This window comes from Antechinus flavipes, chromosome 1 (genome assembly GCF_016432865.1).
Source record: "Antechinus flavipes isolate AdamAnt ecotype Samford, QLD, Australia chromosome 1, AdamAnt_v2, whole genome shotgun sequence".
In the NCBI taxonomy this organism is placed as follows: Eukaryota; Metazoa; Chordata; class Mammalia; order Dasyuromorphia; family Dasyuridae; genus Antechinus; species Antechinus flavipes.
The window spans coordinates 377,641,332-377,669,258 of record NC_067398.1 but is presented as its reverse complement, the minus strand read 5'-3'; the positions used below and the strand labels follow the sequence as shown (position 1 = coordinate 377,669,258).

The 27,927-nt window shown below is 36.3% G+C and overlaps 1 protein-coding gene across 1 annotated transcript in view; it reads right to left on the bottom strand.

The window, feature by feature from the left end:
- TPGS2 (tubulin polyglutamylase complex subunit 2) overlaps positions 1-27,927 on the bottom strand; it is a 51,154-nt gene that overhangs the window by 20,701 nt on the left and 2,526 nt on the right. The window contains exon 2 of the mRNA XM_051969745.1: positions 21,536-21,615. Coding sequence (XP_051825705.1) covers positions 21,536-21,615 — 80 coding nt within the window. The remainder of the gene's footprint in view (positions 1-21,535; positions 21,616-27,927) is intronic.

The following is a 27,927-nucleotide window of genomic DNA, read 5'->3' as shown; positions in this document are numbered from 1 at the left end:
TGAATAAATCATTTTCATTTCTGTAACTTAATAAAAATAAAATGTTTAAAAATTATTTGTTGTTGCACACTCAGAAGTTTCAAAAATATGTTAAATCTAGAAGCCTCTGGTGATCCTTGCATTAATTCATTTGTCTTTTTCTTACAAGGTTATTTGGATTTTAAGATTTGCTCTGAGTTTCCAATAAATATATTATACAAAGTATTTGGATAGTATATGGAAACAATAAGTTTGTCTGGTCAATTGAAATAAGCATTCAAATTAAATATACTGCTCCAAAAAACTGGTGGTAGTGAAAACTTTGGCTATTACTAACTACTTTTTGGTTCTTGATTACCAGATCAGCTGGGGCCACAATACTGCCTATTTTGTGGTACATACTGCATTATTTTGGACAATACTTCCATCTAGTGGTTATAGGGAGACAAATCCTAGTTATGTTTTTCAAAAAATTATTCCATTCTCTTGATCCAATACAAAAGCAGTCTGTATCCCCAGTCCTTATGCTTTTATTTTCTTCAAAAGAAAATATAGTGTGTCGCTTCTTACAAAGCTATCAAAAGAAATATCTACTATAAATTTCTGCTCTATAAATGATAGGGTCAAGAACAATATTCCTACAAAACCTTCACAGGATGAAGATATGGGATAAAAGGAAGTACAAACTCTATTAGGACAAAAGCTTCATGGGGTGAAAGATTTCTACTGCCTCCTGAAAGTTTTAGTTTCATAAACCTGTATAACCACTATCCTTTCTCTTTTTAAATAGGAGACATCATGGAATAAGGAGAGAAGTAAGCAAGAAAGAAATAGGGTCAGCCTTACAATTAGGAGGAATGGAGAGAAAGCAAGTATAGTGTTGAAGAAATGGGTCACTAGAATTTCTCAAAGCTGTACCGTCCAGAATGAGAATATTTTTCCAATGATAATGTGCTTGTTACCTAGTAAAGGATAAAATCAAGACTACTTATAAAATGGAAAGTATCAGTCCTCTTTTGAAGTGAAATTCTTAAATCTCTCCATACACAATCATTCTAGCAGAGTAGAAGGGACCCGGCAGGCTACAAAATCACTTTGGTATTTAGTTGAAGAAAGATACTTAAATTTTAAATAGTTAAGGTTAAGAAGCTGTGTGACCTTGGGAGTGACATTTTGGAACTTCAGTTCTAAATTCATTTTTGCCCAGGATTCTCTAGCCGAGAGATGTTTAAGGTGGCTTATAGCAAGTATGCATGCCATGTCTATTATAAATATTCTGAACCAATTTGCTTCATGTGTTCAGATAGAGGGGAGATGGAATCCTGGCTCAGTTATACCATTCAGTGTCTGTGTTTCAGTTCTACCATCAAAAACTGAGCTTCAAACTCTCATGCTGGGGGGTTGGGAAGTCTAGTTAATCAAGAACCATTATAAAATGTCACCAAAATTCTTAATAGAAATAAAGCTCTCCTGTTCAAGGACACTGGGAGAATGAATAAGTGGATACTTTCACAGAGTTGGGAAGATAAAGAGCTTGGAATAGATATTAGACATTAGTAACTATTGCTATTACAAATGAAAAAGCAGTAGGCAGGGAGCCCATGAATCATATAATTGTACAAAATACAGAAGATTGAATGGATGCCCATCAATTGGAGAATGGCTGGGTAAATTGTGGTATATGAATGTTATGGAATATTATTGCTCTGTAAGGAATGACCAGCAGGATGAATACAGAGAGGCTTGGAGAGACCTACACGGACTGATGCTAAGTGAGATGAGCAGAACCAGGAGATCATTATACACTTCGACAACGATATTGTATGAGGATGTATTCTGATGGAAGTGGATTTCTCTGACAAAGAGACTTAACTGAGTTTCATTGGATAAATGATGGACAGAAACAGCTACACCCAAAGAAGGAACACTGGGAAATGAATGTGAACTATTTGATTTTTGATTTTCTTCCTGAGTTATTTTTACCTTCTGAATCCAATTCTCCCTGTGCAGCGGGAGAACTGTTCGGTTCTGCAAATGTGTGTTGTATCTGGGATATACTGCAACATGTTTAACATATATAGGACTGCTTGCCATCTTGGGGGGGGGAGGGAGGGAGGGGAAAAAACGAAACATAGGTGATTGCAAGGGATAATGCTGTGTAAAAATTATCCTGGCATGGATTCTGTCAGTGCAGGGTTATTATTAAATAAAATTAAATTTTCTTTTTTTTTTCTTTTTTTTTGATAGGAATTGGCTAGAACATCTGATATTTTTAAAACTGTTTTACAGTTATTTCTTGACATCACTAAAAAGATTTGCTCTTCAGATTCTTTTTTTTTTTTTTGAAGTGACACCAGGAGAACCATTTATTATAAAACATTAACAGAATCTAACCTTTCTGGTCCTACTCCATAAAGTGAATTTTGATAGCACTTTATTCAGATGTGCTTTCATCTTTTTTTTTTTTTTTTTTAAGTTTTTTTATTTAATAATTACATTATATTGACATTCATTTCTGTTCCGATTTTTTTCCCCTCCCTCCCTCCACCCCCTCCCCTAGATGGCAAGCAGTCCTTTATATGTTGGATATGTTGCAGTATATCCTAGATACAATATATGTTTGCAGAACCGAACAGTTCTCTTGTTGCGTAGGGAGAATTGGATTCAGAAGGTATAAATAATCCGGGAAGAAAAACAAAAATGCAGATAGTTCACATTCGTTTCCCAGTGTTCTTTCTTTGGGTGTAGCTGCTTTTGTCCGTCATTTATCAATTGAAAACTCAGGTCTCTTTGTCAAAGAAATCCACTTCCATCAAAATATGTCCTCATACAATATCGTTGTCGAAGTGTATAATGATCTCCTGGTTCTGCTCATTTCACTTAGCATCAGTTCATGAAGGTCTCTCCAAGCCTCTCTGTATTCATCCTGCTGGTCATTTCTTACAGAACAATAATATTCCATAACATTCATATACCACAATTTACCCAGCCATTCTCCAATTGATGGGCATCCATTCATTTTCCAGTTTCTAGCCACTACAAACAGGGCTGCTACAAACATTTTGGCACATACAGGTCCCTTTCCCTTCTTTAGTATTTCTTTGGGATATAAGCCCAATAGAAACACTGCTGGATCAAAGGATATGCACATTTTGATAATTTTTTGGGCATAATTCCAGATTGCTCTCCAGAATGGTTGGATTCGTTCACAACTCCACCAACAATGCATTAGTGTCCCAGTTTTCCCGCATCCCCTCCAACATTCATCATTATTTTTTCCTGTCATCTTAGCCAATCTGACAGGTGTGTAGTGGTATCTCAGAGTTGTCTTAATTTGCATTTCTCTGATCAATAATGATTTGGAACACTCTTTCATATGAGTGGTAATAGTTTCAATCTCATCCTCTGAAAATTGTCTGTTCATATCCTTTGACCATTTATCAATTGGAGAATGGCTTGATTTCTTATAAATTTGAGTCAGTTCTCTATATATTTTGGAAATGAGGCCTTTATCAGAACCTTTAACTGTGAAAATGTTTTCCCAGTTTGTTGCTTCCCTTCTAATCTTGTTTGCATTAGTTTTATTTGTACAAAGGCTTTTTAATTTGATGTAATCGAAATTTTCTATTCTGTGATCAGTAATGGTCTCTAGTTCATCTTTGGTCACAAATTTCTTTCTCCTCCACAAGTCTGAGAGATAAACTATTCTATGTTCCTCTAATTTATTTATAGTCTCGTTCTTTATGCCTAGGTCATAGACCCATTTTGATCTTATCTTGGTATATGGTGTTAAGTGTGGGTCCATGCCTAATTTCTGCCATACTAATTTCCAATTATCCCAGCAGTTTTTATCAAATATTGAATTCTTTTCCCAGAAGTTAGGGGCTTTGGGTTTGTCAAACACTAGATTGCTATAATTGACTATTCTGTCTTGTGAGCCTAGCCTTTTCCACTGATCCACTAATCTATTTCTTAGCCAATACCAAATGGTTTTGGTGACTGCTGCTTTATAATATAATTTTAGATCAGGTACAGCTAGGCCACCTTCATTTGATTTTTTTTTCATTAGTTCCCTTGAGATTCTCGACTTTTTATTGTTCCATATGAATTTTGTTGTTATTTTTTCTAGATCAATAAAATATTTTCTTGGAAGTCTGATTGGTATAGCACTAAATAAATAGATTAGTTTAGGGAGTATTGTCATCTTTATTATGTTCGCTCGGCCAATCCAAGAGCACTTAATATTTTTCCAATTATTTAAGTCTGACTTTATTTGTGTGGAGACTTTTTTATAATTTTGCTCATATAATTCCTGACTTTCCTTTGGTAGATAGATTCCCAAATATTTTATGGTATCAACAGTTATTCTGAATGGAATTTCTCTTTGTATCTCTTGCTGTTGGGTAAAATTAAATTTTCAAAAAAAAACAAAAAACAAAAAACAAAATACAGCAGATTGAAAACTATTTTCTGGAGGATAAAATGAAGGGAAATATATTAAAGTCAAAAGAGAACTTCTGAGCATCCCATCAATCACCTAACCATTTCATGTTTCAAATTTTAACCTCTTCAGTCCCAATAGTCCTGATTCTGTATCATCTTGTTTTTTTCCTTCTCTCTTCATCAATGGGGGTAACCCTAAGGGCCTTCATTTGCCATAGGGAAGTTCTCTGGAGAATATATGTAGACTCTTTCTGCACTAGGTTGTTTGCCAGGGTGTGGCCTCACTTCATCAAAAGAATTGATTCCCTCTCTCATCACTCCAACCAACCTCGTTCTTGGCACAAGGTTACTTATTAAAATTGCATTCTACTACTAGAATGACAATAAGAGGCTGAGGACAGTTATCCGGTATAGTGGAAACTAATGACTAAATAGCATAATGTTAGAACTACAAGCAACGGTAAAGATTAGTTCTTTAATTCAATCCCATAATTGCAGAAGCTAAATTCTGGAGGAGAATACTGACCAAGTTATCCTAACCAAGAATCCCTTTAATAACTTCTACAATAAGTATTATCTTCTGCTTTGAAGGCCTACAATGAGAAGCGACCACCACAACAAGCTACACGGTCTATTCTTGGATACCTCTCAGTGTTGGATCAGGCTGAAGTTTGATGATGCTACAATTTTTACTTCCCCTCATAACAATCCTTTAAATACTTGAAGACAGCTATTATTTTACCTCTAAGATTTTTCTTCTTCAGCCTAAACAGCCTCCTTTTTTTCAACTAACCCTTGTACTATGCATTCTCTCATTCTCTGACCATCCTTGGACATACCGCAATTTATCTTTTTTCCTAAAATGGGCAGAAAACAGAACAAGTACTAGAGATGTGACATGCCCAGGATGGAGCAAGGCAGAATGATCATTTCTCTTCTGGACAGCATGCCCGTCTTCAGACTAGGATGGCATTAAGGTTTTTTGGATGACCATTTCACACTATTGATTCAAATTAAGCTTGCAGTCCACTAAAACTCAGATCTTTTTCATGTGAATTACTGTTAAATCATGCCTCCTCTGTCCTATATTTGTGAATTTGAATTCTGTAACTCAAGTACAGAGCTTTTCATTGATTGATATTAAATTCCTCACATGATTCATCCCATTATCCTAAACTATTAAGATCTTTATGGACAATGGCTCCGAGGGCTGGTGTCAGGAAGACATAGGTTCAAATGCTATTTCAGACATTTAATAGCTATGTGAACCTTAACGAATCATTAACTTCTCCATGCCTCAGTTATATCATTTATAAAATGAGAAGTTTGGCCTCAATAGCTGCTAAGGTATCTTCCAGCTCTAAATTTATGTTCCCTCCAAGCTTTCTGTTATCTGCAAAGTTGGTAAGTACATCATTTATGCCTCTATTCCTGTCACTGATAAAAATGTTGAGTCAAAGACAAAACTCAAGAAACTTCACTGGAGACTTTCTTCCAAGTTGCCATTGGCTGATTGGTCATTCAATCCAGTTCCAAATCCGCCTAACTGGATCAGTCATAGTCCATATTCTACCAGCTTATCAACAAACATAGTATGAGAATTTTCATCTTGACACTTCTAAAACTAAATTTTTCTTAATTATCTTAATAAAAACTAACATTTAGATAACACTTTAGTTTGCAAAGTGCTTTACATATGTTAACTTGTTGAATCCTTCTGATAACCTTGGGAAACAGATATTATTATCTCCATTTTACAGAGAAAGAACAAGCACAGAGATTGTTATTTGCCTTCAGGATCACACAGATAGTAAGTGTTAGGATCTGAACTGGAGCCTTTCTGACTAAGTCTTAGGCTCCCAGACACTGTATCACCCAGCTGGTTCTATTATAATTCTCTTCCCCTTTCAAAGACAAACTATTAGAAAATACTGTCTACATGTAGATGCTTTCTCTTTGCTTCTCAATCCTTTCCTCTCTGGCTTTGGATCTCTTCACTAAACTGAAGCCACTCTCCTCAGGATTAGTAACTAATCTAGTGTGCCCACTCATGTTTTCACTGTATTATTATCCATATTTTGTCCCTTAACCATGGGCATCCCAGGTTCTTCCTGGCCCTCTTTTTTTTCTCTATGTCCTCTCTCTTGGTGATTTCCTTACCTCCCATAAGTCTTATTCTCACTATGAAGATCACTCCCAGAATCATATATATACACATCCTTAATTTTTCTAAAAAGTTTTAGAACCATATTACCAACTACCTGTAGGATTCCTCCACCTAGATTGCCTATGGACATCTCAAATTCAGTATGTCCAAAAAAATGTCCAAAATGAAGCTCTTCCTACCTCCCCATTCTTCTTCTTTTTTTATCCCCTGAATCTCTGTTTCTCTTAAATTTCTTTGTTATTTCCTTGCCATCCTTCTAGTCATGGGGCTATCCTTGACTCTTTCTATATCCTCGTCCCCCAATTCCACTTACTTGCCAAGTGTTTTCAATATTTTCAATTCTCCATAAACATCTGTTGCATTTCCATGTCCATCAGCAGCTCTGATTGGCTTCCATTCCATAGAACATCAAAGATTACTCTGCTTCCCCCTTCCCTTCTTTTCCCCATCAAATTTTAAGTTTCTTGAGGGCAGAAACAGTCTTTCCCTTTCTTATTTAAATCCCAAGTGCTTAGTGCAGTGCATGGCACAAAATAAATACAATAATTTTTAAAAAATGAATAGATATAGCACTGGCTCTAGAGTTAGGACAACCTGAATTCAAATCCAAACTCAGTTACTTGATGCTTATTGAGCTGTATAATGCTGAGCAAGTCACCTAACTCCATTGCTTTTAAAAAAAAAATTAAATTGAAAAATGTTCTTTTCAAATAGCCACCACATTAGCCCTTATTACTTTTTCCCTCCAAACTGGCTTTTATAAAGTCTCTTCCTTCTGCAATCAGTCCCCCAAACAAATGCAAAATAATCTTCCTAAAGCATAAGTCTGCCCTTGTCATTCCATTTTATTGGCTCCCTATTGTCTCTAGGATAAAATACAAAATTGTGTATGTCCATTGTGGACTGGGTCTGGTTTTCATTTTGAACTTGCTAACACAATGTTCTGCATACAATAGACACTTAATAAACGCTTGTTTCATTACACTGGCTAATTAAATTCTTTACTTAAGTCTAAGTATACACTGCCTACAGCATTCTCTTGTTCTAGCAACCTAGATAATGGATAGAAAAAGGAAAAGAGGTTAACCTGGCATAAGCTGTTCTTGAAGCTATATTGTCCTTGAATGATCAATCTTCCTTTCCAACTGTGAGCCATACTCTTATTGTGTTTTGGAATCTTCCAGGAACAAAAGTCAAGTTTGCTGTTTACACACTTCGAAGACTTCTGCCTTTTCACTTTTTGGAAAACTTGGACATTTGTCCTTCAAATCTCCAGTATCTCTCTTCTTCTCTAAGATATTCAAAAATCATTGACTTTGATCCAAAGATTACTCTTCAGTTCCTTCAGTACTCGAGGTTATAGCTTATCTAAACATGCTATTATGAACCAAGAATAGCTAAATGCTGCATGATTTCCTAATGAACCCAAATCCAAACCATGTTGGACTGATAGAATGAGAAGATAAGGAAATTCCATTCTCCAGAGTCAGTTCATGTCCTTCTGACCTTCAAAAATGCAAGACACAATGGGTATGAGAAACAGTTTTGTGGCACGATGGATAGGGCCTGGAGTCAAGAAGATACAAATTCAAATTCTGTCTCAGATATTTATTAGCTGTGTGACCCTGGCTAAGTCACTTAAGCTGTTTGCCTCAGTTTCTTCATTTGCAAATGGTTTGTTAGGAAGGCCAAAGCAGATAATAATTGCAAAGCTCGTAGCATAATACCCGGCACATAGTAAGTGCTATGTTTTTAGTTGTTGTGGTTATTATCCATACACACAATTACTATTAATATCTGAGATTCATATTTTCCTTTGCTCATATGCTGAGACTTTTAAAATAATACTCCAGAGCCATCAATGCATCTTATTATTCTTGATGCAGAATCTACTTCTAAGAAATTTCTCCTGATTCAAAAACTGAGAGAGTAATTCACTAAGTGTCTGATTTTGTTGTTTTTCCTTTGTTCTGGAAGAGGACCATGACATCAAGAAGGTGATGCCAGGACATGCAAGTAAATTGGATTTAGAGGGAGGGCTATGAAAAACCACCAACTTCACTTGCTCTAGAGCCATCAGAGTCTAGTAGCAAGCTATAGATCAGGACAACTACAGATGACCCAGGATGCAATGGGAGATCTGAGTCTTTTTAAGTTAAGGTCTTTATAAGGTCTTAGTTTGACTGAGACAAAGCCTATTCAATGATTAAAGCCACGTAAGAAATGAGGCAAGAATGATCTCTTTTTTGCCTAGTCAAAAAATCAAAATAGGAAGGAGGAAGGAAGGAAGGAAGGAAGGAAGGAAGGAAGGAAGGAAGGAAGGAAGGAAGGAAGGAAGGAAGGAAAGAAGAAAAGAAGAAAGGAAGGAAAAAAGGAAAGAAGGAAGGGAGGAAGGGAGGGAGGGAAGGAAGAAGGGAAAAAAGGAGGAAAGGAAGAAGGGAGGGAAGAAGGAAGAAAAGAAAGTGTTATGCCACAGTTCTCTTTAACTGTCCTGACTCAGTTTCCCTGCACTAGTTTCCCTTGTCTCAGTTTCCTTAACTGTTCTGTCTAAATCTCTTTAGTTGTAAATCCCCTTCTGGCCCATTAAGACTGAGGACTATTTGCTCTAAGGTTATAAATTAACAAGATAAACAAGAGAGTAGACCTCCTGACTCTTTTCTGTCCTCAAGAATTTACAATATCCCTCTAAAATATTCCAAGATACCTCACTGATATCTTTACTTCTTTGTATTCAGACATCCTGTCTCTGGGTTTTTAGAATTTGTGGCCTCCCCCATCCTGATAGAGGTTTTCCCTTGCTTCTTACCCCTTCCTTTGTTTAGAGAAAAGGTATTTAAGAAGTTGTTGTTCCTCCATTCATTGCTGGAGGCTGGCTGGCTGGCTGCTGGATGCTGGATTCTTTGGGATGACAGTCTCCTTCAGCCCTGGGACCAACATGGATTCCTTGGTCCCAGTATATCCTTATCTCTATCTGACTGGATAATTCGAGATGAGAGTCCTGTCCAGTCAATCTTACTCTCCCATTAATAAAATATTAAAAACTCTCTAATCTCTCTCCTACCTCAGTTTCTCTGGCATTACAGAAGGAAAGGAGGGGGGGGAAGGAAGGAAGGGAGGGAGGAGAGAAAGAAGGAAGGGAGGAAGGAGTTAAGGAGGAAAGGAAAAAAGAGAAGAAGGGATAGAGGAAGGTAACAAGGAAGGAGGGAGGGAGGAAGGAAGGGAAGAAGGAAGAAAGGAGAGAAAGAAAGAAGAGGGAGGTAAGGAGGAAAGGAGGTAAGGAGAAAAGGAAGGAATGGAAGAAGGAAGGAAGGAAGGAAGGGAGAAAGGGAGGAAGGAGAGGAGGGAGAGAGGAAGGGAGAGAGGTAAGGAAGTAAGGAGGGAAGTTCTATGAAAGTCTATATAAACCATAGAAAGCCATAGAAACTCTATCTATACTTGAAAAGAATTCCTTGCCATCATCCTGGGGAGAGATGAGGTAGGAATCTGAAATCTCACAAGAAATGAAAAAAGTGATTTTTATAGGGATTTTTTTATATTCCTTTATAGGGATTGAGCCCAGGAAGCAGGGGAGAGGAATTGAAAAGACAGTTGAGGGTACCTCTCTTACTGTGGCTGCTAACATGAAAGTGAACTTGCTGGAAGGAGAGAATGATGAAAGAAGGTACAGACAGAACTCCATAAGTAAGATTGCCAACCTCTTATGGCCTACTTTCTGTTCCTTTTCCCTTTCAACCAGTCTATTTTCTTTACTGGTCAAGAGTTCTCAAAAAGAAGCAAGGCTCTCTAAACTCTTTTTTTGTGTGGGTGTATCCCTGAGGAGAAGAAAGGAAGCTTTGAATGGGGAGGCTTGTGGTTGCTATGGAATACTCAAGAAAGAAAGTAATTTCTAGGTCCATATTACCCACATATCCAGTTGGGGGCTCGAGGTGAACCAAAGAGATTTTATTGATAATTTAACTTGAATTCTGACCTTATGGATTCCCTAGGATAATAAGAATGAGCTAAACAGTGGGATACTGAGGAATGGGAGGCTGGAAGTCACTTTCCTCAGGAGCAGTGGCCTTTAGTGCCTTAGCTAGCCATTTCTTCTGTCCAGGCAGTTAAAAAAAAACTCTTTGAAGGGTATAAACTAGACAGAAAGTAAAGACTATGGGGTCACTAAAGGCTTTGAGAAAGGGAAGCTCTGCACACATAAATGAGGATCAGAGAGGGAATAGTTTTCCTGCTAGATCAAACCTTAATATTTAACCACTGACAATGATTGTTAGGAGAAACTTCCATGACTCTTTTTTCCAAAAAGTAGGGAGAGCAAGGAGATTGCAGAGTTAAAGAGGAAATAGTGGGGGGGTCCCAGGCAGGATATTTTAAAAAGTATTCATTTTTTATTATAAACTTAAAATATCAAAAAGAATGGGTATTAGTATATGTATAATAGAATAGAAAAAGAGCAATGTACATAAAACTGCAGTTCTCTATTATATAAAGTTTGCTTTTCTTTTTAGGTATATAAGATCAACTCCTATAGCTTAAAAATTATCAAAATGATATTATCAAAAACATTTATGGATGCTGATGAGTTAACCTGAATTTGTCTACATTAGTATGACAATAAAGATTTTTAACCTTTTTGTGTGTCCTGGATCCCTATGGTAGCCTGGTGAAGCCTATAAATCCTTTTCAGAATCTTTCTTAATTTTATCAGAATCTTACTAAATATATTACAAAGAGTCAATTATGTTGAAATATATTACCAAACTAAAAACAAAACAAAACCAAGTTCATGAACTCCAGATTAAGAACCCTTATATTATAAGGGCACATCAAGGATTAGATTTTGTTTATTTCTCTTAAGGTAGGGATGGGGAACTTTTTTTTCTGCCAATGCCCATTTGGATATTTATAACATCATTTCTGGGCCTTACTAAATTATCAAGTTACAGAACTCAAGCAGTGGGAGGTTGTTGTGTCTAGCTTGTGATTGCCTTAACAAAGGACCTACAGGCTGGATGTTCCCTGTCCCTGACTTAAGGGATAGTTTCTGAAGTGGCAGTATTTTTCTTTCCCCAAATTTTATTACCCATCAGGCAAGTATATTCAAGTTTACTCTACAGAATATTGGGAGTGAATTATAATTGTATTAATGTGACATATTGAGAAAGCTACATAATTTGTAAAATGATATTGTTATATGGTTATTGTATTCCACACACTTATGTGCTTATAAAAATTAATATAGCTACTCTGTTATTGGAGAAACCACGTTCCACTGTGCAATAAGATCCTCATTAGGGATTAAAGATTTGGTGGCTACTCACTGAATGTGATAAATATAACAGGGATTTTATATTATGCCATAGATCCTTTGGGAGTATAGAAAGGACTAAGAAAAGCATATGGGAAAGAGGCAGTCATTATGCTATATGAATTGTATAATAATAATAATGATAGAGTGTGTTTACATTTTTACATTTTAAGGTTTGTAAAACACTTTACATATTTTAACCTATTTGATGTTGTAACAACCAGTGAGATAGAAGCTTTTATTATCCCCATTTTACAGATGAGGAAACTTGAGGCATAGAGGTTACACATCTTGCCCTGGGCCATACAGCTAGTACTGTAGGGAGGATTTGGATTTAGGTTTTCCTGATTCTGCACTCTATTCATATATCACTTAGTTGTCTAATCTTGGACTATGGGATATTCTCAAAAAGAAAATTTGTGATATTGGGTATATGGAAAATGCCAAATACCAATGTCATGGTACTTGAATATTTGCAGAGGCTATATAAACAAAGAATATGGTGGCACTGAGAACTTACAAAAGACCTATATAAAGCTTCTTGATGGCCTCCAAAAAGGCCTCTCATTTTGAGGCTAGTGGGTCTAGTTCAGAGAGAACAAGTGAGAAGAGCCCTGAGTAGATGGTATGACACTGTGGGTACAACTAATGATGTGCAAACGCCAATACCGTCCACAGTTATTACAGCTGGTTCATGATTTGCCTGTGGCACACACCTGTTGTTTCAGGTGTGTAAGCCTGGGTAAGTCACTGTCCTCTCAGTGTTCTTGGCTACTAAGACTAAAAGCCACAGAGAAAATGCTGATCGACACTGGTAGATTGGAGACTGGAAGTTTCCTATACCACTGATATCACAACTCCATTATCTGTCTCCTATCCCACAGTTAGTTAAAGAACTTGAGATAATAACGAAGAACCAAGAGTAAGGAGAAAGGACAAAAACTGAGCCTGTATTTTCTTTGAGATGCCTCACTTTTGATTAAAAGACCAAAAGTGAGACTAGCTCAAATCAATCAGACCTCACTGAAAGTCAGATTATCCCTGCTAGAAGACTAGAATGCAGACAGGCACTCATTCTTCCTGACCAAAAAACAGGACCAGAGATTAGGATGACCCAATTTGAGAATAGTACATTGCTAAAAATATGGACTAGATGGTAGAGATAAGCTGAACATATTTGAGAAAGGGAATTTCTCATTAGCTTGCCAAAATCTGAATTTCAATCAAACTGACACTGGAATTCAGACCCTGGAAAGATCCCTACCTCTTCAACTTTGTTTTAGCTTCTTTACACATGGATTCATAGGACCTTGTGCAAGCCTCATACTGAGGACTAAAGATGTATTGGCTTATTGTACTGGACAGTGGATCCCAAGTGACAATTATATTTACATCAAAGATACTTCTACAGTCAACTTGTAGATCTCTACAATCTATTAGGGGCAAATTCTCTGGGTACTAGTTGAAAATGATTGCTTACATTTTAGTTATGTTATAGTGGGTATAGGAATCTTAAGGAAGTTGTGGGTGTGAAGTAAATGTACATTGTGACTCAACTATGTCAAAATCTAACAAAAGTCTCTGAAATGTCATCATCCATTGAAATAATCCTTGGTCTATCTGAAATACTGGCAGTGCACAGCTGGCATTAAATAGAGACTTGGGACCTAAACACCTAATAATTCCTTTCTCTTCTGCATAAACTTACAGAGAAAAAGAAAATGACTGGCACATAAAAGAGATACTAAATTTTCCAACTAAGAAGTCAATACAGAAAAATTTGAGTTTGGTGATTCCAGGACCTGAGGAATAGGAGGATCATTTCTCATAGAGAAAGTCAGAGTGTTCTTATTGCATGAATGGAGGTGCTCACATGTCAGTTCAACAATTCCTGCCCATTTTGAGAGCAATTTTGGAGTACCTTATAAATGGAATATTTCAGAAACCTGAAGAAACTGCTAATTAAATGCATCATTATCACATCTCATAGTTCTTATACCTTACCCACAATATAATATGGAAGAAGATTGCAAAGATTTGAATGTGTGGATTATCAGACTTTGAATAAAAAACTAAGATTTAACCATGGTCACTCTTCTACTCAAAAATATCTGTGGCTTCTTGTAGCCTGTTGGTTAAATCTGCAACCTAGCATTTAAAGCTCTCTTTAATCCAGCTCCCATTCATCTTTCCAGTCTTATTTCATATTAGTAAGAAGCACTTTTGATATAAGAATACTTCATATAATTGTAAGGTATCCACAGCATAATGATAGAAAGCCAACTTCAGTTAAGAAGATCTAAGGTCAAGTTTCACTTCTGACATATATTGACATTATGGCCCTGGGCAAATTACAACCTTTCAATACTCCCCAAGCAACTTTCTATGCTTGTAAATGTCAGAGCAGATGTGGATGTGTTTTAGTATAGGAAGTTTTTTAAACAATTGAAATTATAAGTCTGGGTCAAAACAACATTCTACAATCTAGTCAAATTCTTATATTAGCTATTCTATGACATACTGTCCCCTTTTTCTCTGCTTTTGCAAGGGTGGTACCCTATGACTGGAATGTATTCTCTCATCATTACTGCCTTTCAGAATCCCTAACTTCTTTCAAATCACATTAGTTACTGCTTCTTACACAGATCTTTTATGGTGTTTGCCCATAAAGTGGCCGGTATTTTCATAATGTCACCTTTTGGTAACTTTCCAAGCTTCCTATATTGTTTCCCTGCATATATACCACCATACAGATATACTAGCCTACTTTTGATTTCTTAGACATTACCCTCCATTTCCCATTGCTATGCTTTTGCTCTAGCTGTTCCCCACGCCTGGAATGTTCTCCTCAATCTCCAACTTTTTAAAATCTCTGATTTGCTTTAAGATGCAAATCAAGTGCCACTTCCTTTAGGGGATCTTTCCTGGTCCTCCCAGATACTGGTGCCATTCTCTTTTAAGGTAACCTTCCCTTTTTTCTATTTATTCCCTATTTATCTTGAACATTCTGGTTTATATATATTGTTTTCCCATGATAATATAAGTTCTTTGAAGATAGGCATTCTTTTTGTTTTTTCCTTTATACCTATGGTGTTTAGCAAAGTAAGTGCTTAAGAAATGCTTGTTTTGTTAACTTTTTTTTTAATGACCTATCTATGTTTATGTTGTATCTAGAGTAGAATTTAAATTCCTTGAGGTATGGTAGAATTCTTTATATTTGTATCTCCAGTTGGCACTTAATGGTTATTGAATTGAACACATGCCAATCCTAGATGCCAAAGACCGTCTGGTAGAAATCTTTTATTTGTTAAATTTGAACTTATGCAGATCCCTGTCAGATCCCTATGGCTGAAGAAGATAAGGAAAAGATGGCTTTTATCTGTCCAGTGAAATTGTAGTAATGAGTACATACCCCAAGGGATTTCTGGGAGTCCTGCCATTTTTTAGTTATTCATGGAAAAATCATTAGTGACGTAAATTACTTGGAGGTTGATGTGTCTGTATGACTATATCATATTTGGGAAGACAATGTAAAAGCATTAAAAATGACTATTAAAGGTATTAGATTGGCAAGGGATTCTAGTCTAAAATTATTAATTAAGAAGTACCCATTGGATAGAACCTCTGTCAAGTACATGGGTAGATCTTAGGAAGATCTAAGGAGGAGTCATCAACAACCCACATTTAAAAAATTATGAAGAACTGACAAATTTTCTGGGATTATACTATTCCTCTCAGAAATTTGTGAAGAGCTATGCCATCACTGAAAAGTTTCACAATGACCTCACTCATAAGTATATGACTAAGCAGAATCAAAACCAAAAAGGTAAAAACTAACAAACTGACCTGAGCCCTCTGGAAACAGGGAGAGATCTTTATTATAGAAAAGGTGAGCAGGTCTTAAAGAACTTGATTAACTAACTGCCTTACCCAAGGTTATACATGTTTGTTTTGTTTGTTTTTTATAGATCCAAGCCCTTTATATATTATAGATGAAGCCAACCCAGAGAGCTTTGGAAGAAGTTTTATAACAAGAATGATGACTTCCAGAAGTCAATTACATTTGCAAGTAGAGCACTCCTCATAAGATTTTGATATCACCTCAACGACGATACTGTTTAAGGATGTATTCTGATGGAAGTGGATCTCTTCGATAAAGAGAACTAATTCAGTTTCAATTGATCAAGGATGGACAGAAGCAGCTACACCCAAAGAAAGAACACTGGGAAATGAATATAAACTGCTTGCATTTTTGTTTTTCTTCCCGGGTTATTTATACCTTCTGAATCCAATTCTCCCTGTGCAACAAGAGAACTGTTTGGTTCTGCACACATATATTGTATCCAGGATATACTTTAACCTATTCAACATGTAAAGGACTGCTTGCCATCTGGGGGAGGGGGTGGAGGGAGGGAAGGGAAAAAATCGGAACAGAAGTGAGTGCAAGGGATAATGTTGTAAAAAATTACCCTGGCATGGGTTCTGTCAATAAAAAGTTATTAAAAAAAAAGATTTTGATATCCAATCTGTCAATTTTAATTCTTGGCTTTGAAGTGAACTGTCACTGATAAATTCTAAGAATATGTACAGGTAATCCAATTCCAAGACTATACAAAAAACAATCCATTGATTTATATTCTGATGAGTGCCACAACAGATAAACAGTACAGACCAACTATAAGTTTGATGTGCATTACTGGTTAGAGAAGACTAATATGGAAGTATATGTCCTATCTCATTGCCCTGATATATTAGAAATCTCACTGATTGCTATGGAAGAGGTGAAGATAATCTATGATAAAGACAGCCAGGTCAATAACATAAGAAAACAAAGCTGTGATTCTAGGATTTCCCCAGATGAAGGTGCTATTAGGGGAGTAAGAATATAATTAAGCAGTCTCCTTTGCCTTCAATACCCTTGCATGATTGGTGGCAAATATATCTACAATTCAGATGACTAAGAAAACTGATAAAGATTAAGAAAAAGAAATATGATCTTTGGGGATTAAGCTTAGTCCCTTAGAAGATATGTTGCTATTGAGAGTATGACAAAAATTATATGTAGTGGAATATACACTGTACCAGATCATAAGTGATCAAACATAAGGTATAGTGGAATTGTTTCTTACCCAAGGATTAGGTTCTCAAATCAGGCCATAAAATAAAAATAGCATATAGTTAAAATTACTGTTTCTCTTGCAATTTTTGAATTGCCCATAAAATGTAGTATATAACTCATCCATAATTTTGAAATAAGAAATAGCTTTAAAGTCTGGGTTAATTGAAGTGGGAATGAAGGGGATTGGCAATGAACCTTGGCTAAACAAGGTGCTGCCTTTCCTTTCCTTGATGCCTCTTCCCTTCTCCACTATATACTTCCCTCTCTCCCTACGCAGAAAGGGGCAGAGTCTGGTGACCATGGGTAACGTGTGTCATGGGTAATAAAAGGGCAGGGAACTTACAAATAGATTCAAATCTCTCATCTCACACTCACTATTCCAGGGCATATACTCAATTAGCATAATGTTGCATGGAATGCTCTACTTGTCTCAAGAGTTAGAAAGGAAAGAAACAAACATTTAATATATGTCTATTATGTTTCAGGCAATGCACTAAGTATGCTGTACATATGTTTACTTATTTGATCCTCACGACAACCAAGTGAGGTTCTATTATTGTCCTAGTTCTACATTTGAGGGAACTGAGGCAGACAGAAATTAAATGATTTGCCCAGGGTAACACAGCTAATAAGAGTTTAAGACCAGATTTGAACTCAACCCTTCCTGGCTCCAGAGCTCTATATATACGGAGCCACTAGCTGCCAGGAAGAACTGAGTTCCAGCCCAGCCTCTTATACCTTGTGACTTTAGGTAAATCACTTAATGTTACAATACCTCAGCCAACTCTTTAAGTCTACAAGACGGAGAGAAGATGCTGATATACAGAGGGATTTCCTCATGGGGCATCTCCTATATCTATGAAATCATAGGTCCAGTAAAAAAAAAATCTTTATAACAAGGTAATTCTTAACCTACGGATATACAGGCATGAAGCCACTCAGTGAGATAGACTCTTGGGTGTAGCTAAAATTCTGGAGCTGAAACAGAAGAGATTCTATTGGTCCCAAACGACAGCAAATATGCAAAAACCATAAGACTTAAGCCAAGGAAAGTGTTAATGGCATTTTCTGTGACAGCAAAGCATTAGCATTTTAAAGCTTGTGTACATAGGCTTTATTTCTGGAATGGAATAGGATAATCTTTAGTCATTAATCATCCTAATGGTGACAGTATACATTCCTTGATCTGTAGGATGGGTACCTGGTTATCTATCAAAGAATCCTGTGTCTGGAATAGCCAAGGGATTATGGAAGAAATATTTATGTCTATCTTTCATGCCAGGATCTCTACAAAGATGATGCATCACAAACATTTGTTACTCTTGGGGAATGGGTTGGACTCAGTGACCATCAGCAGGCCAGTCAAGAGAAGTAGTGCCTAGAATCATGGGCAGGGCCCAGTTTGAAGTAAACACAGCTGGCATGAGTACTTCCTCAAATGGAGGTTCTGGGAAGTTGCAGGAGATTATAGGGATGGAGGTCTTGCCAGCATGAGGTCACTGCGCCAGAGGCAGAGGCAGAGAAGACTAAGTCTGAGGTTAAGTCTGAGGAGTTATGGGTGTGCTAGGTTTGAGGTAAGCATAACTACCCTGGATACTTCCTCAAATGAAAGGTCCAGGGAAGAATTTAGCAATCGAAGTGGCCTTTGTATCTGATCTAGGCAGATGATTTAGTGGATAGAGTACTCGTTCTGGGGTCAAATCTGGCATCAGACACTTTCTAGCTGGGTGACTTTGGGCAAATCATTTAACCTCTCTTTGCCTTAGCCACTGAGAAGGAAATGGCAAACCACTCCACTGTCTTTGCCAAGAAACCTCATGGTCAGCATTATTACGCTATAGAATCATAAAAAGCTGGACACAACTAAACAACAAATGAATCTGGTCTACTGAATGCAACTTTGCTATGCCATACACTACATGTTTTCCCATCTATTTAGAATATTATATACATACTTTGATCTGCATGTGTATAGAATTATTGAGTAAAATAATACTATATGAGAACTAATAGCGTCTTATATTTCTACAGATGTACCTGTTCATCCAATGTGAGCTGTAGGAACTACAAATGGTTTTTGTTTTTATTTTTTTAATCATGTAGAAGCTGTTAGAGACAGAGCATTGTTCATGGACAAAGTCTCCTAGAATTCCTTTTTCCAAGAGGCATGGAGACTTGGTACAGAGTGAAAAGTGTTACTATTGGTGGGGAGTCTTCTGAGAAGCAGTACATTTTTTAAAAAAAGAATACAAGGTTAGTAGAAGTACAGACAAGGAGGAGATCAGAGGAGAGATAAGGAAAATGACTTGTGGTTGTACATGGAATGGCATTGTTAAACCTAGAAGAATCCTGGTGGTTAATCACTGTATCCAAGAGGTTTCAGCAGTGACACCAAAAGGTGATAATTACTGATATTAAGTTTTCTTCATCCTATGCACTTTCCCAGAGATAATGTACATATTTGTATATGGATGGCTGGAAATTATTCTTCTGCTTTATTGTTCCCTTATTAATTTTGCTATTCTGCCTAATTGAAATATTTTGACTATTTGGTTTGTAGTTGCTGCCAGGTTTTTAACAGGGTATTCATTAAAATAGGGTTTATGTCATATTTGCATAATTATGATTATCCAAATATTGCATTGAAACCTAAGATAGCAAAGGGATTCCAGAGCTGATGTTATTATCTATGGTACAGAAAAGATTCTTTCATCTCTGCCTCACTCATAAGAAAAACTGATCAGAAAGTCAAGGCTTATGCTGTAAACAGGAAGATAGAGTGAAGACACTTTGGAAAACAGTTGTTCCAAAACAAGTATAAGAATTCATAAAAGTGGCAGGGTAGAGCTCAAGTGCCTTAAGGGTAAATGAGGAGAAAGATGAAATATATACTTTAATGACAATTTGAGATTGAAAGAAGGATTTCTCAATGAACTCAATCTTTCCCAGGAATAAGAGGTAATTTTTTTTTCCATTTTTAAAAAATATTTTATTTTATTTTATAATAACGTTATATTGTCAGAATCCATGCCAGGGTAATTTTTTTTACAACATTATTCCTTGCACTCGCTTCTGTTCCAATTTTTCCCCTCCCTCCCTTCACCCCCTCCCTCAGATGGCAAGCAGTCCTATATATGTTAAATATGTCGCAGTATATCCTAGATACAATATATGTGTGCAGAACCGAACAGTTCTCTTATTGCACAGGGAGCATTGGATTCAGAAGGCAGAAATAACCCAGGAAGAAAAACAAAAATGCAAACAGTTCACATTCATTTCCCAGTGTTCTTTCTTTGGGTGTAGTTGCTTCTGTCCATCATTAATCAGTTGGAACTAAGTTAGGTCTCTTTGTCAAAGAAATCCACTTCCATCAGAATACATCCTCATACAATATCTTTGTCGAAGTGTATAATGATCTCCTGGTTCTGCTCATTTCACTTAGCATCAGTTCATGTAAGCCTCTCCAAGCCTCTCTGTATTCATCCTGCTGGTCATTTCTTACAGAACAATAATATTCCATAATATTCACATACCACAATTTACCCAGCCATTCTCCAATTGATGGGCATCCATTCATTTTCCAGTTTCTAGCCACTACAAACAGGGCTGCCACAAATATTTTGGCACATCCAGGTCCCTTTCCCTTCTTTAGTATTTCTTTGGAATATAAGCCCAGAAGTAACACTGCTGGATCAAAGGGTATGCACAGTTTGATAACTTTTTGGGCATAATTCCAGATTGCTCTCCAGAATAGTTGGATTCGTTCACAACTCCACCAACAATGCATCAGTGTCCCAGTTTTCCCGCATCCCCTCCAGCATTCATCATTATTTTTTCCTGTCATCTTAACCAATCTGACAGGTGTGTAGTGGTATCTCAGAGTTGTCTTAATTTGCATTTCTCTGATCAATAGTGATTTGGAACACTCTTTCATATGAGTGGTAATAGTTTCAATTTCATCATCTGAAAATTGTCTGTTCATATCCTTTGACCATTTATCAATTGGAGAATGGCTTGATTTCTTATAAATTTGAGTCAGTTCTCTATATATTTTGGAAATGAGGCCTTTATCAGAACCTTTAATTGTGAAGATGTTTTCCCAGTTTGTTGCTTCCCTTCTAATCTTGTTTGTATTAGTTTTGTTTGTACAAAGGCTTTTTAATTTGATATAATCAAAATTTTCTATTTTGTGATCAGTAATGGTCTCTAGTTCATCTTTGGTCACAAATTTCTTTCTCCTCCACAAGTCTGAGAGATAAACTATCCTATGTTCCTCTAATTTATTTATAATCTCATTCTTTATGCCTAGGTCATAAACCCATTTTGATCTTATCTTGGTATATGGTGTTAAGTGTGGGTCCATGCCTAATTTCTGCCATACTAATTTCCAGTTATCCCAGCAGTTTTTATCAAATAATGAATTCTTATCCCAAAAGTTAGGATCTTTGGGTTTGTCAAACACTAGATTGCTATAGTTGACTATTCTGTCTTGTGAGAGGTAATTTGTTTTAAAGAAGATACTTACTTGTTCCCATGCAGTAATCATTCCAATATCAGCAGGTTCCCGTTCCATAACTGACACTCCAGTCACTCCTGGGGAAGCTTCTAAAAGAGAAAAAGAAGATTCCATCATATCTCCATATTGTGAAGTCCTCTTTGGGGCTCCTAGGACTATTGCTCACAAATATTCCAATATTGGAGGCCATATGCTGATATTTGTTACAGGAATTTTAATCACAAATAAATAAATCCTTCTGAAAGCTTTTTAAGAACAAAGCTTTAGCTTTGATAAAAGAACTGGATTCTCAAAGCATCCATTCACTTCATCTAGGATTACAAGGTCTATAAGATGGATGACTTTGTTGTACTCATAGTAGTTGCCCAATAATATGACTGACTAAACATTAAACTTCTCTTTGCCTTTTGTGTGCTTAAATGCTATCATACAGAATTTTGCTGAGATCTTAACCTATATATACTCTTGAGAAATAGGGAAGGGAATGACACTTCATCCATTCTTGATATAGCAGTTATATTCTCACTACTTTCTTTACTCGAGCAAGAGCCTTGTACACAATCTTTGTGGAATAGAAATTCAGAAAACAGGCCATGTCGGTACTATTATAAAAAATGGGTTCCATCTTTCAGATGAATGTACTTGAGAACAAAACTACAAATAGCCCCAAATCTTAAAAACGACTAGAGAACTAAAGAGGTCATCTATTCTAGTCATTTGCCTATTCTTTCAGTCATATTTAGTTACTGGCTCTAAGAAAAAAGTTAAATCACTAGAGTAGTAGTTAAGCAGAAATCTGAATAGAACCAAATCTCATTTTTCTCCATAAACTAATTTTCCTTTTCTAATCCCCCATTTCCACTGTCATCCAAGTTCAAAACATTAGAACTACCTACTAATCACTTTATCTCTTTTGCCAATGTCATCAAGTTTTGTCATTTTTCTCTTTTATAAACTTAGATTTCTGTTAGAAATCTGTTAGCAGTGGCTGCTTAAGATACAACCCAGAACTGCAGAATGGATCTCCTCGTGTGAGAGGATGATACAAGGAGACTGAGAGGCAGTTGCTGTTCTCTGACTTGAGAGGCTGTTGCATTGTCTGACCTACCTCCTCTTCCCTCTGCCTCCAATTTATCTCATTCCCAGTCCATAATACTTGTGTCAGCAAAGGCTGCCCTGCAACTCCCTCAGATGTTATGATTCACAATTGTGGAGGCTCTCAGAGAATTGACCTGTCCCTTAACAGATTTCTCCCTTCTTCTAGCTACTATTATAAATTATAAAAACAACTCAGGACACTATGCCCAAAAGCCCTGGGAATAACAGTGTCCTGTAGATTCCAGCTTCTTAAATTATGGCTTGCAACCCCATATAGGGTGTATAATTGAATGTGGGGGTTGCGGAATTATGATTTATCCATAAATATTAGGTTAGCATACCTATTTTCTATACCTATATACCTAGGATCATGTAAAAGTTTCCTAGGCTAAAACAAAAGAAAAAAGATTTTCAAATGAAAAAAAATTTAAGAAGTCCTTCTCTAGGCCGCTGTTACTGTTCTCAAGACAATGGCCCCTCCATACCCATTATCCAGAGGAGTAATCTCTGGGGAGAAGGGGGCCTAGGCCAACTGCCACTGATAAACAGGTAAGCCTAAGAACTCTAGAAATAGAAGCACCCCCTACTACAGACTACCTACTGAATAAAATTCTTGATGCCAAAGTCCCTGATACTATTAAAGCATCAGAAATATAGTTTTATGGAAATGATATTAAACACACTGCAGTATCATTTGCCTTGTTGTAGAACCTAAAGGACAGTGTGGCTTTCTCATATGACTTAAAGCCAAGATCCTGTATATGTACGGTTTCAACACATTAGAATGTACTGTTTGTCTTTCCTATTTATATAACCAATGCTTTTTTTAGTAATTTCATTAGCGCTAACAGCAATTAAGCCCTAAAATACCACCATGAAAATGTTGTTTCTCTGCTGTAGAAAATAATTTCTATTAATCAGATAAATTTTAACCCATTCAACTTGGCATTTAAGGTCCTCTTTTAATTGATTCCAACTTGCCTATCCAGCCACCTAAGTCCTCCCTCCTGGAAAACATAAATGTAACCTTAAAAGTCAGTGCTTAATTTCTAACTTTGTTCATTTCCCCTAGTCTGCAGCACTTTAGTCACCTTGCAAGGTTCAATTTATCTATTCTCTTTCTGAAGTTTTCTTAGACTCATCTTCCAAAGCACTTGTGTCTATGCCATACATATTGCCACATCATATCTCATTTTCTGCTTATTTCAAGTAGGTCTCTCTAATGTAAACTCAAAGTTTCTGTGTTCAAAAGACTGCTGAATACACTATTCAGTAGGATGAACTGAACTTTCAGAACCTGCAGAAACTGGGTAGGGATATCTACTCTAATAAAAGTATTCTTTTATTTACTACTTTAATTGGTATAACTGAATACTTATCACTTTAACCTTACAGTGAGTGATCTCTACTATCATTCTGGTTTGGAAAAAGGAAGTCAGAGCTCCCATACTGATGTCCTTCCTATTTGACTTTGGACAAGGTATCTAATGGTTCTGGCCCTTAATTATTGTTGCTATTGCTTTTCCATTTACAAAAAGACTACTACTTACCTTACCTGTCTTCAAGGATAGCATGAAGGTCAATTTAGCTAATAATACTAATAGCCTATATTTGTATAGCTCTTTCTGGATACAAAAGTCATGTATATAGCTCATTTTTACTTGATATTAATAGCATTCTTGTGAAATAATAGAAGAAGAAACTGAGATCCAGAGAGATTGTCACTTGTCCAAGGTTACAGAAAATGGTTAAGTTGGGACTCAAATCTAGTTTCAAGCATGTCATACTTGAATATATAATGTTGATTACAAAAGTGTTTTGAAAAAGCAAAATTTGTTTCCTTTTGCCTGGTGATTTCACAAGTATTAGAAGACTGGAAATCAGTAGGTCTGGCTTCTACTACTGACTTTCCTATTAACTTGAATGATGTGCAAATCACTGAACCTCTCTTGGCCTTAGCTTTAATTATAAGGGTGTCAAGACTAAGTCTGCAAATCCTGGCATATCCACTGGAAATGTGGTGAAAAACATGTAACATTTTGAGTAACAATGAGAGGCAATCTTATGATAAAAAGGTAAAAAAACTGAAGAAATTTGAGGAAGTTGCAGATTATAAATTGAAAGGGAAGAACAATGGGACAAATGGGGTGAAGCTGTCTGGAAAAAGATAAAGGAGGAAGATAAGCTGATGAATGAAATCATGCCATATTCTGTCTCCCATGAATACCATAGAGTAGAAGAAACACTATTAAATGAAACACCCTTCCTTTGTGATAGTGTCAATTGTACTCATCAAGCTTAACTGGTTTTTGATCATATAGCTTCTCAAAATACTTCTTGGTAGACAATACAACTGGTTTTCACGAAGAGGAAGTATCTTGGAGCGTGCCTGAAACTGTATCAAAATTGTACATAATTCTAAATTTAAAATGAAAAAAATTATAAGGACTATGGTTTTTGAAGACCTAGAAAACTTGTATGAACACATCAAAGAGAAGTGAGCAGAACCAGGTAAATAATTTATACAATAACAATATCATGAGGATTAATACTTTAGGAAACTCAGAACTCTATTCAATGTAATCATAGTGATCTCATAAGGTCTCATATTCTACCTATCTCCTGAGAGGTAGAGATTGAAGGGTAAAAATTTTGGACATTGCAGGAATTTGTTTTGCTTAACTATGTATGCATTATTTTTCTCTTTCTCAATGTGGGGTCAGAAGAGGTAGATGGAAAAAAAAATTTGAAAAACAAGGCAAGATGTAAAAGGCCTTAAAAAGTTCTACCATTTGAGAATTAAGGGAAGGAACTATAGTTATTTATAGAAGAAAATAATTAGCAGGAAAATGATATCTGTCTTCAAATGGAAGAGGAATGAGAATTGTTCTGTTTGGTCCTAGGCAGCAAAACTAGGAACAGTGGGTAGAAGATGCAGAGAGGCAAATTCAGAATTGATATTATGATACATTTTCTAACCATTAGAGCTATCCACAAGTGGAATAGGATGTCTTTGGATTTATTGGATTCCTCTTCACTGGATCTAACAAAGGCTGAATGACACTTATCAAGTATGTTAAAGAAGGAATTCTTGTTCAAGAGTGGGTTGGACTAGATGATCCTTTCCAACTTCAAGATTCTGAAAAGTAGAAATACTGAGTATTAGATTAGGGAGAATCTAAAGGCAGAGATACCAGATTATTGTAGTAACAATGTAGATCTGAATTAAGGGGATGGCAGTAGAAATGTAAAATTGTGGGGAAAATTCTGCTGATGTAGAACTTACAGAGGAAGGAGTAACAATAAGTGGGATAGAGAGGAAGATGGAAGAATCAAAGGTAACTCCAAGTAGACACCAAAAATATAGAAGAGATAGACTGGATAAGCAGAGTTTCACATAAATTGAATGAAGAGAAAAATTTATATAGCATAAGATATCTTTTGCAAAGACACTCTTCTCTGGAAAAATGCATGTAATTCCAGAAGTTTTCTTGGAAAAGTTAGTGATATATATGTATGTGTGTGTGTGTGTGTGTGTGTGTGTGTGTATACATGTGTGCAAACATACACATTTGTGGAAAAGGCTAAATGATGTCACTGGATTCTCTAATGCTTTACAGCAGAGCATTCTAGGGACTTAGTAGTCAACCAAGTACTGTATTCTATTAGCACTGATAGCCTTTCAAGGTTCTTAAATTTCAGCAAGGCAAAAGACACTTTGAAAATGACAAGGTCTAATTAGGGTGGTAAAATTACATAAGAGGGTATCTTCTGATGGCTAAATAAATAAATAAATAGCACACACTGGCAATTAGTAATTACCTACTGGAATCTGCCTATTAAACATGCATGTTGTAAGATATGCATGATTTCAGTTGGCTGGAATTTCAGACTGGGCTATCCAACTAGTTTAGATGTTGATTTGCAACTTAATGGCTAGAGAATGGAGACAATCCAGAAAGGTGATACTTAGCATCTGACATCTCACTTGGGGTCTCATTCAATCAACACAGAATATCCACTGAAATGCAGTTGTATTGGTACTAACTGGGGTAAAGAAGAAACAGAAAATATAGCCTTAACTTGAATGACTAAGCAGAGAAACAGTACATAAACATGTCTCCAGAGCATTTTATCAAGAGAGAAAGCAAACCAAGCTTTCTATGTACTGACTTTATCAAGATAACATTAAAGATCAATTTATTGGTACTGTACTAGAGTTGCTTTTCTGGCAATAGTTACTAGTGGTGGTAATGCTATTCCCTCTTAACCACTCTACTTTGTAATTAATGTATTCTCAAGATTACTAGATGGGGTTGGACATTCAAGCTCACTGTCATGGAAAAGACTAACCTATTTGCCTCATAATATACAAACTTCCTGACTGGAAAAATTAGGCTGCCAAGTATTTACTAAATACCCATTCTACTTCAACCCTTATGTACTTAGGAAACATGAAACATGGTCTTTAAGAAGTGTACAGTCTAGTTGTGTATTACATGCAAACTAAAGTACAAATAATATGTTTTGGATACTACATGCTATATGGGTGAAGAGGAAAAGAAAAATCAATCAAGACTGATATAGTCGGGGAAGCCTTCATGGGGAAAGTGGAATCATATATCTAAGGCAGGGAAGAATTCATTAAATCCAACTTACTCTTCTTACAGATAAGAAAACTGAAGCGAAGGAAGACTAAGTGCTTTATGGAAAGTCACACAAATAAGCATCAGATGAAAAATGAGAATCCACTTCTGACTTGAGGGTGAGTGCTCTTTTCACTGTGCCACAATGAGCTGACCCTTCAAAGAGGATTTTGATTAGAAGAATGATGGTGGACATGAAATGTTTATATGACACGGTTAAGATGATGCTAAATTCTGGGTGTACAAAGATAAAATGTTCCCATTAAGTATGAGGGAGCCAGATCATATGGAGAGCTTTTAAAGCCAAAATGAGGTAGTGTCAAACTTTTTTTTTTTTTTTAAATATTAAGTCTACCCCCAAAACCTTTGCACTGGAATTGAAGACTTATAGTTGCTAAAACATATTATTGGTCTTGTTTCTGGCTGATCACTTGCCTAATTTAATAACTCTTGGATGACCCAATGTGGTTATAGTTTGGTCCTAAAACTTTTGGATAGTACTTGTGATGAATACTTTAAAAATAATTTCTGGAATTATGCAGCTTGGATTCTTCTGAGTTTGGGCAAAATCTTCTTTTGATAATGACATCTGAGACACTGGGATCATCAGCTTTAGCTGTCTTCTCTTCTCTTTATCTTTTATGGATTCAAATATCA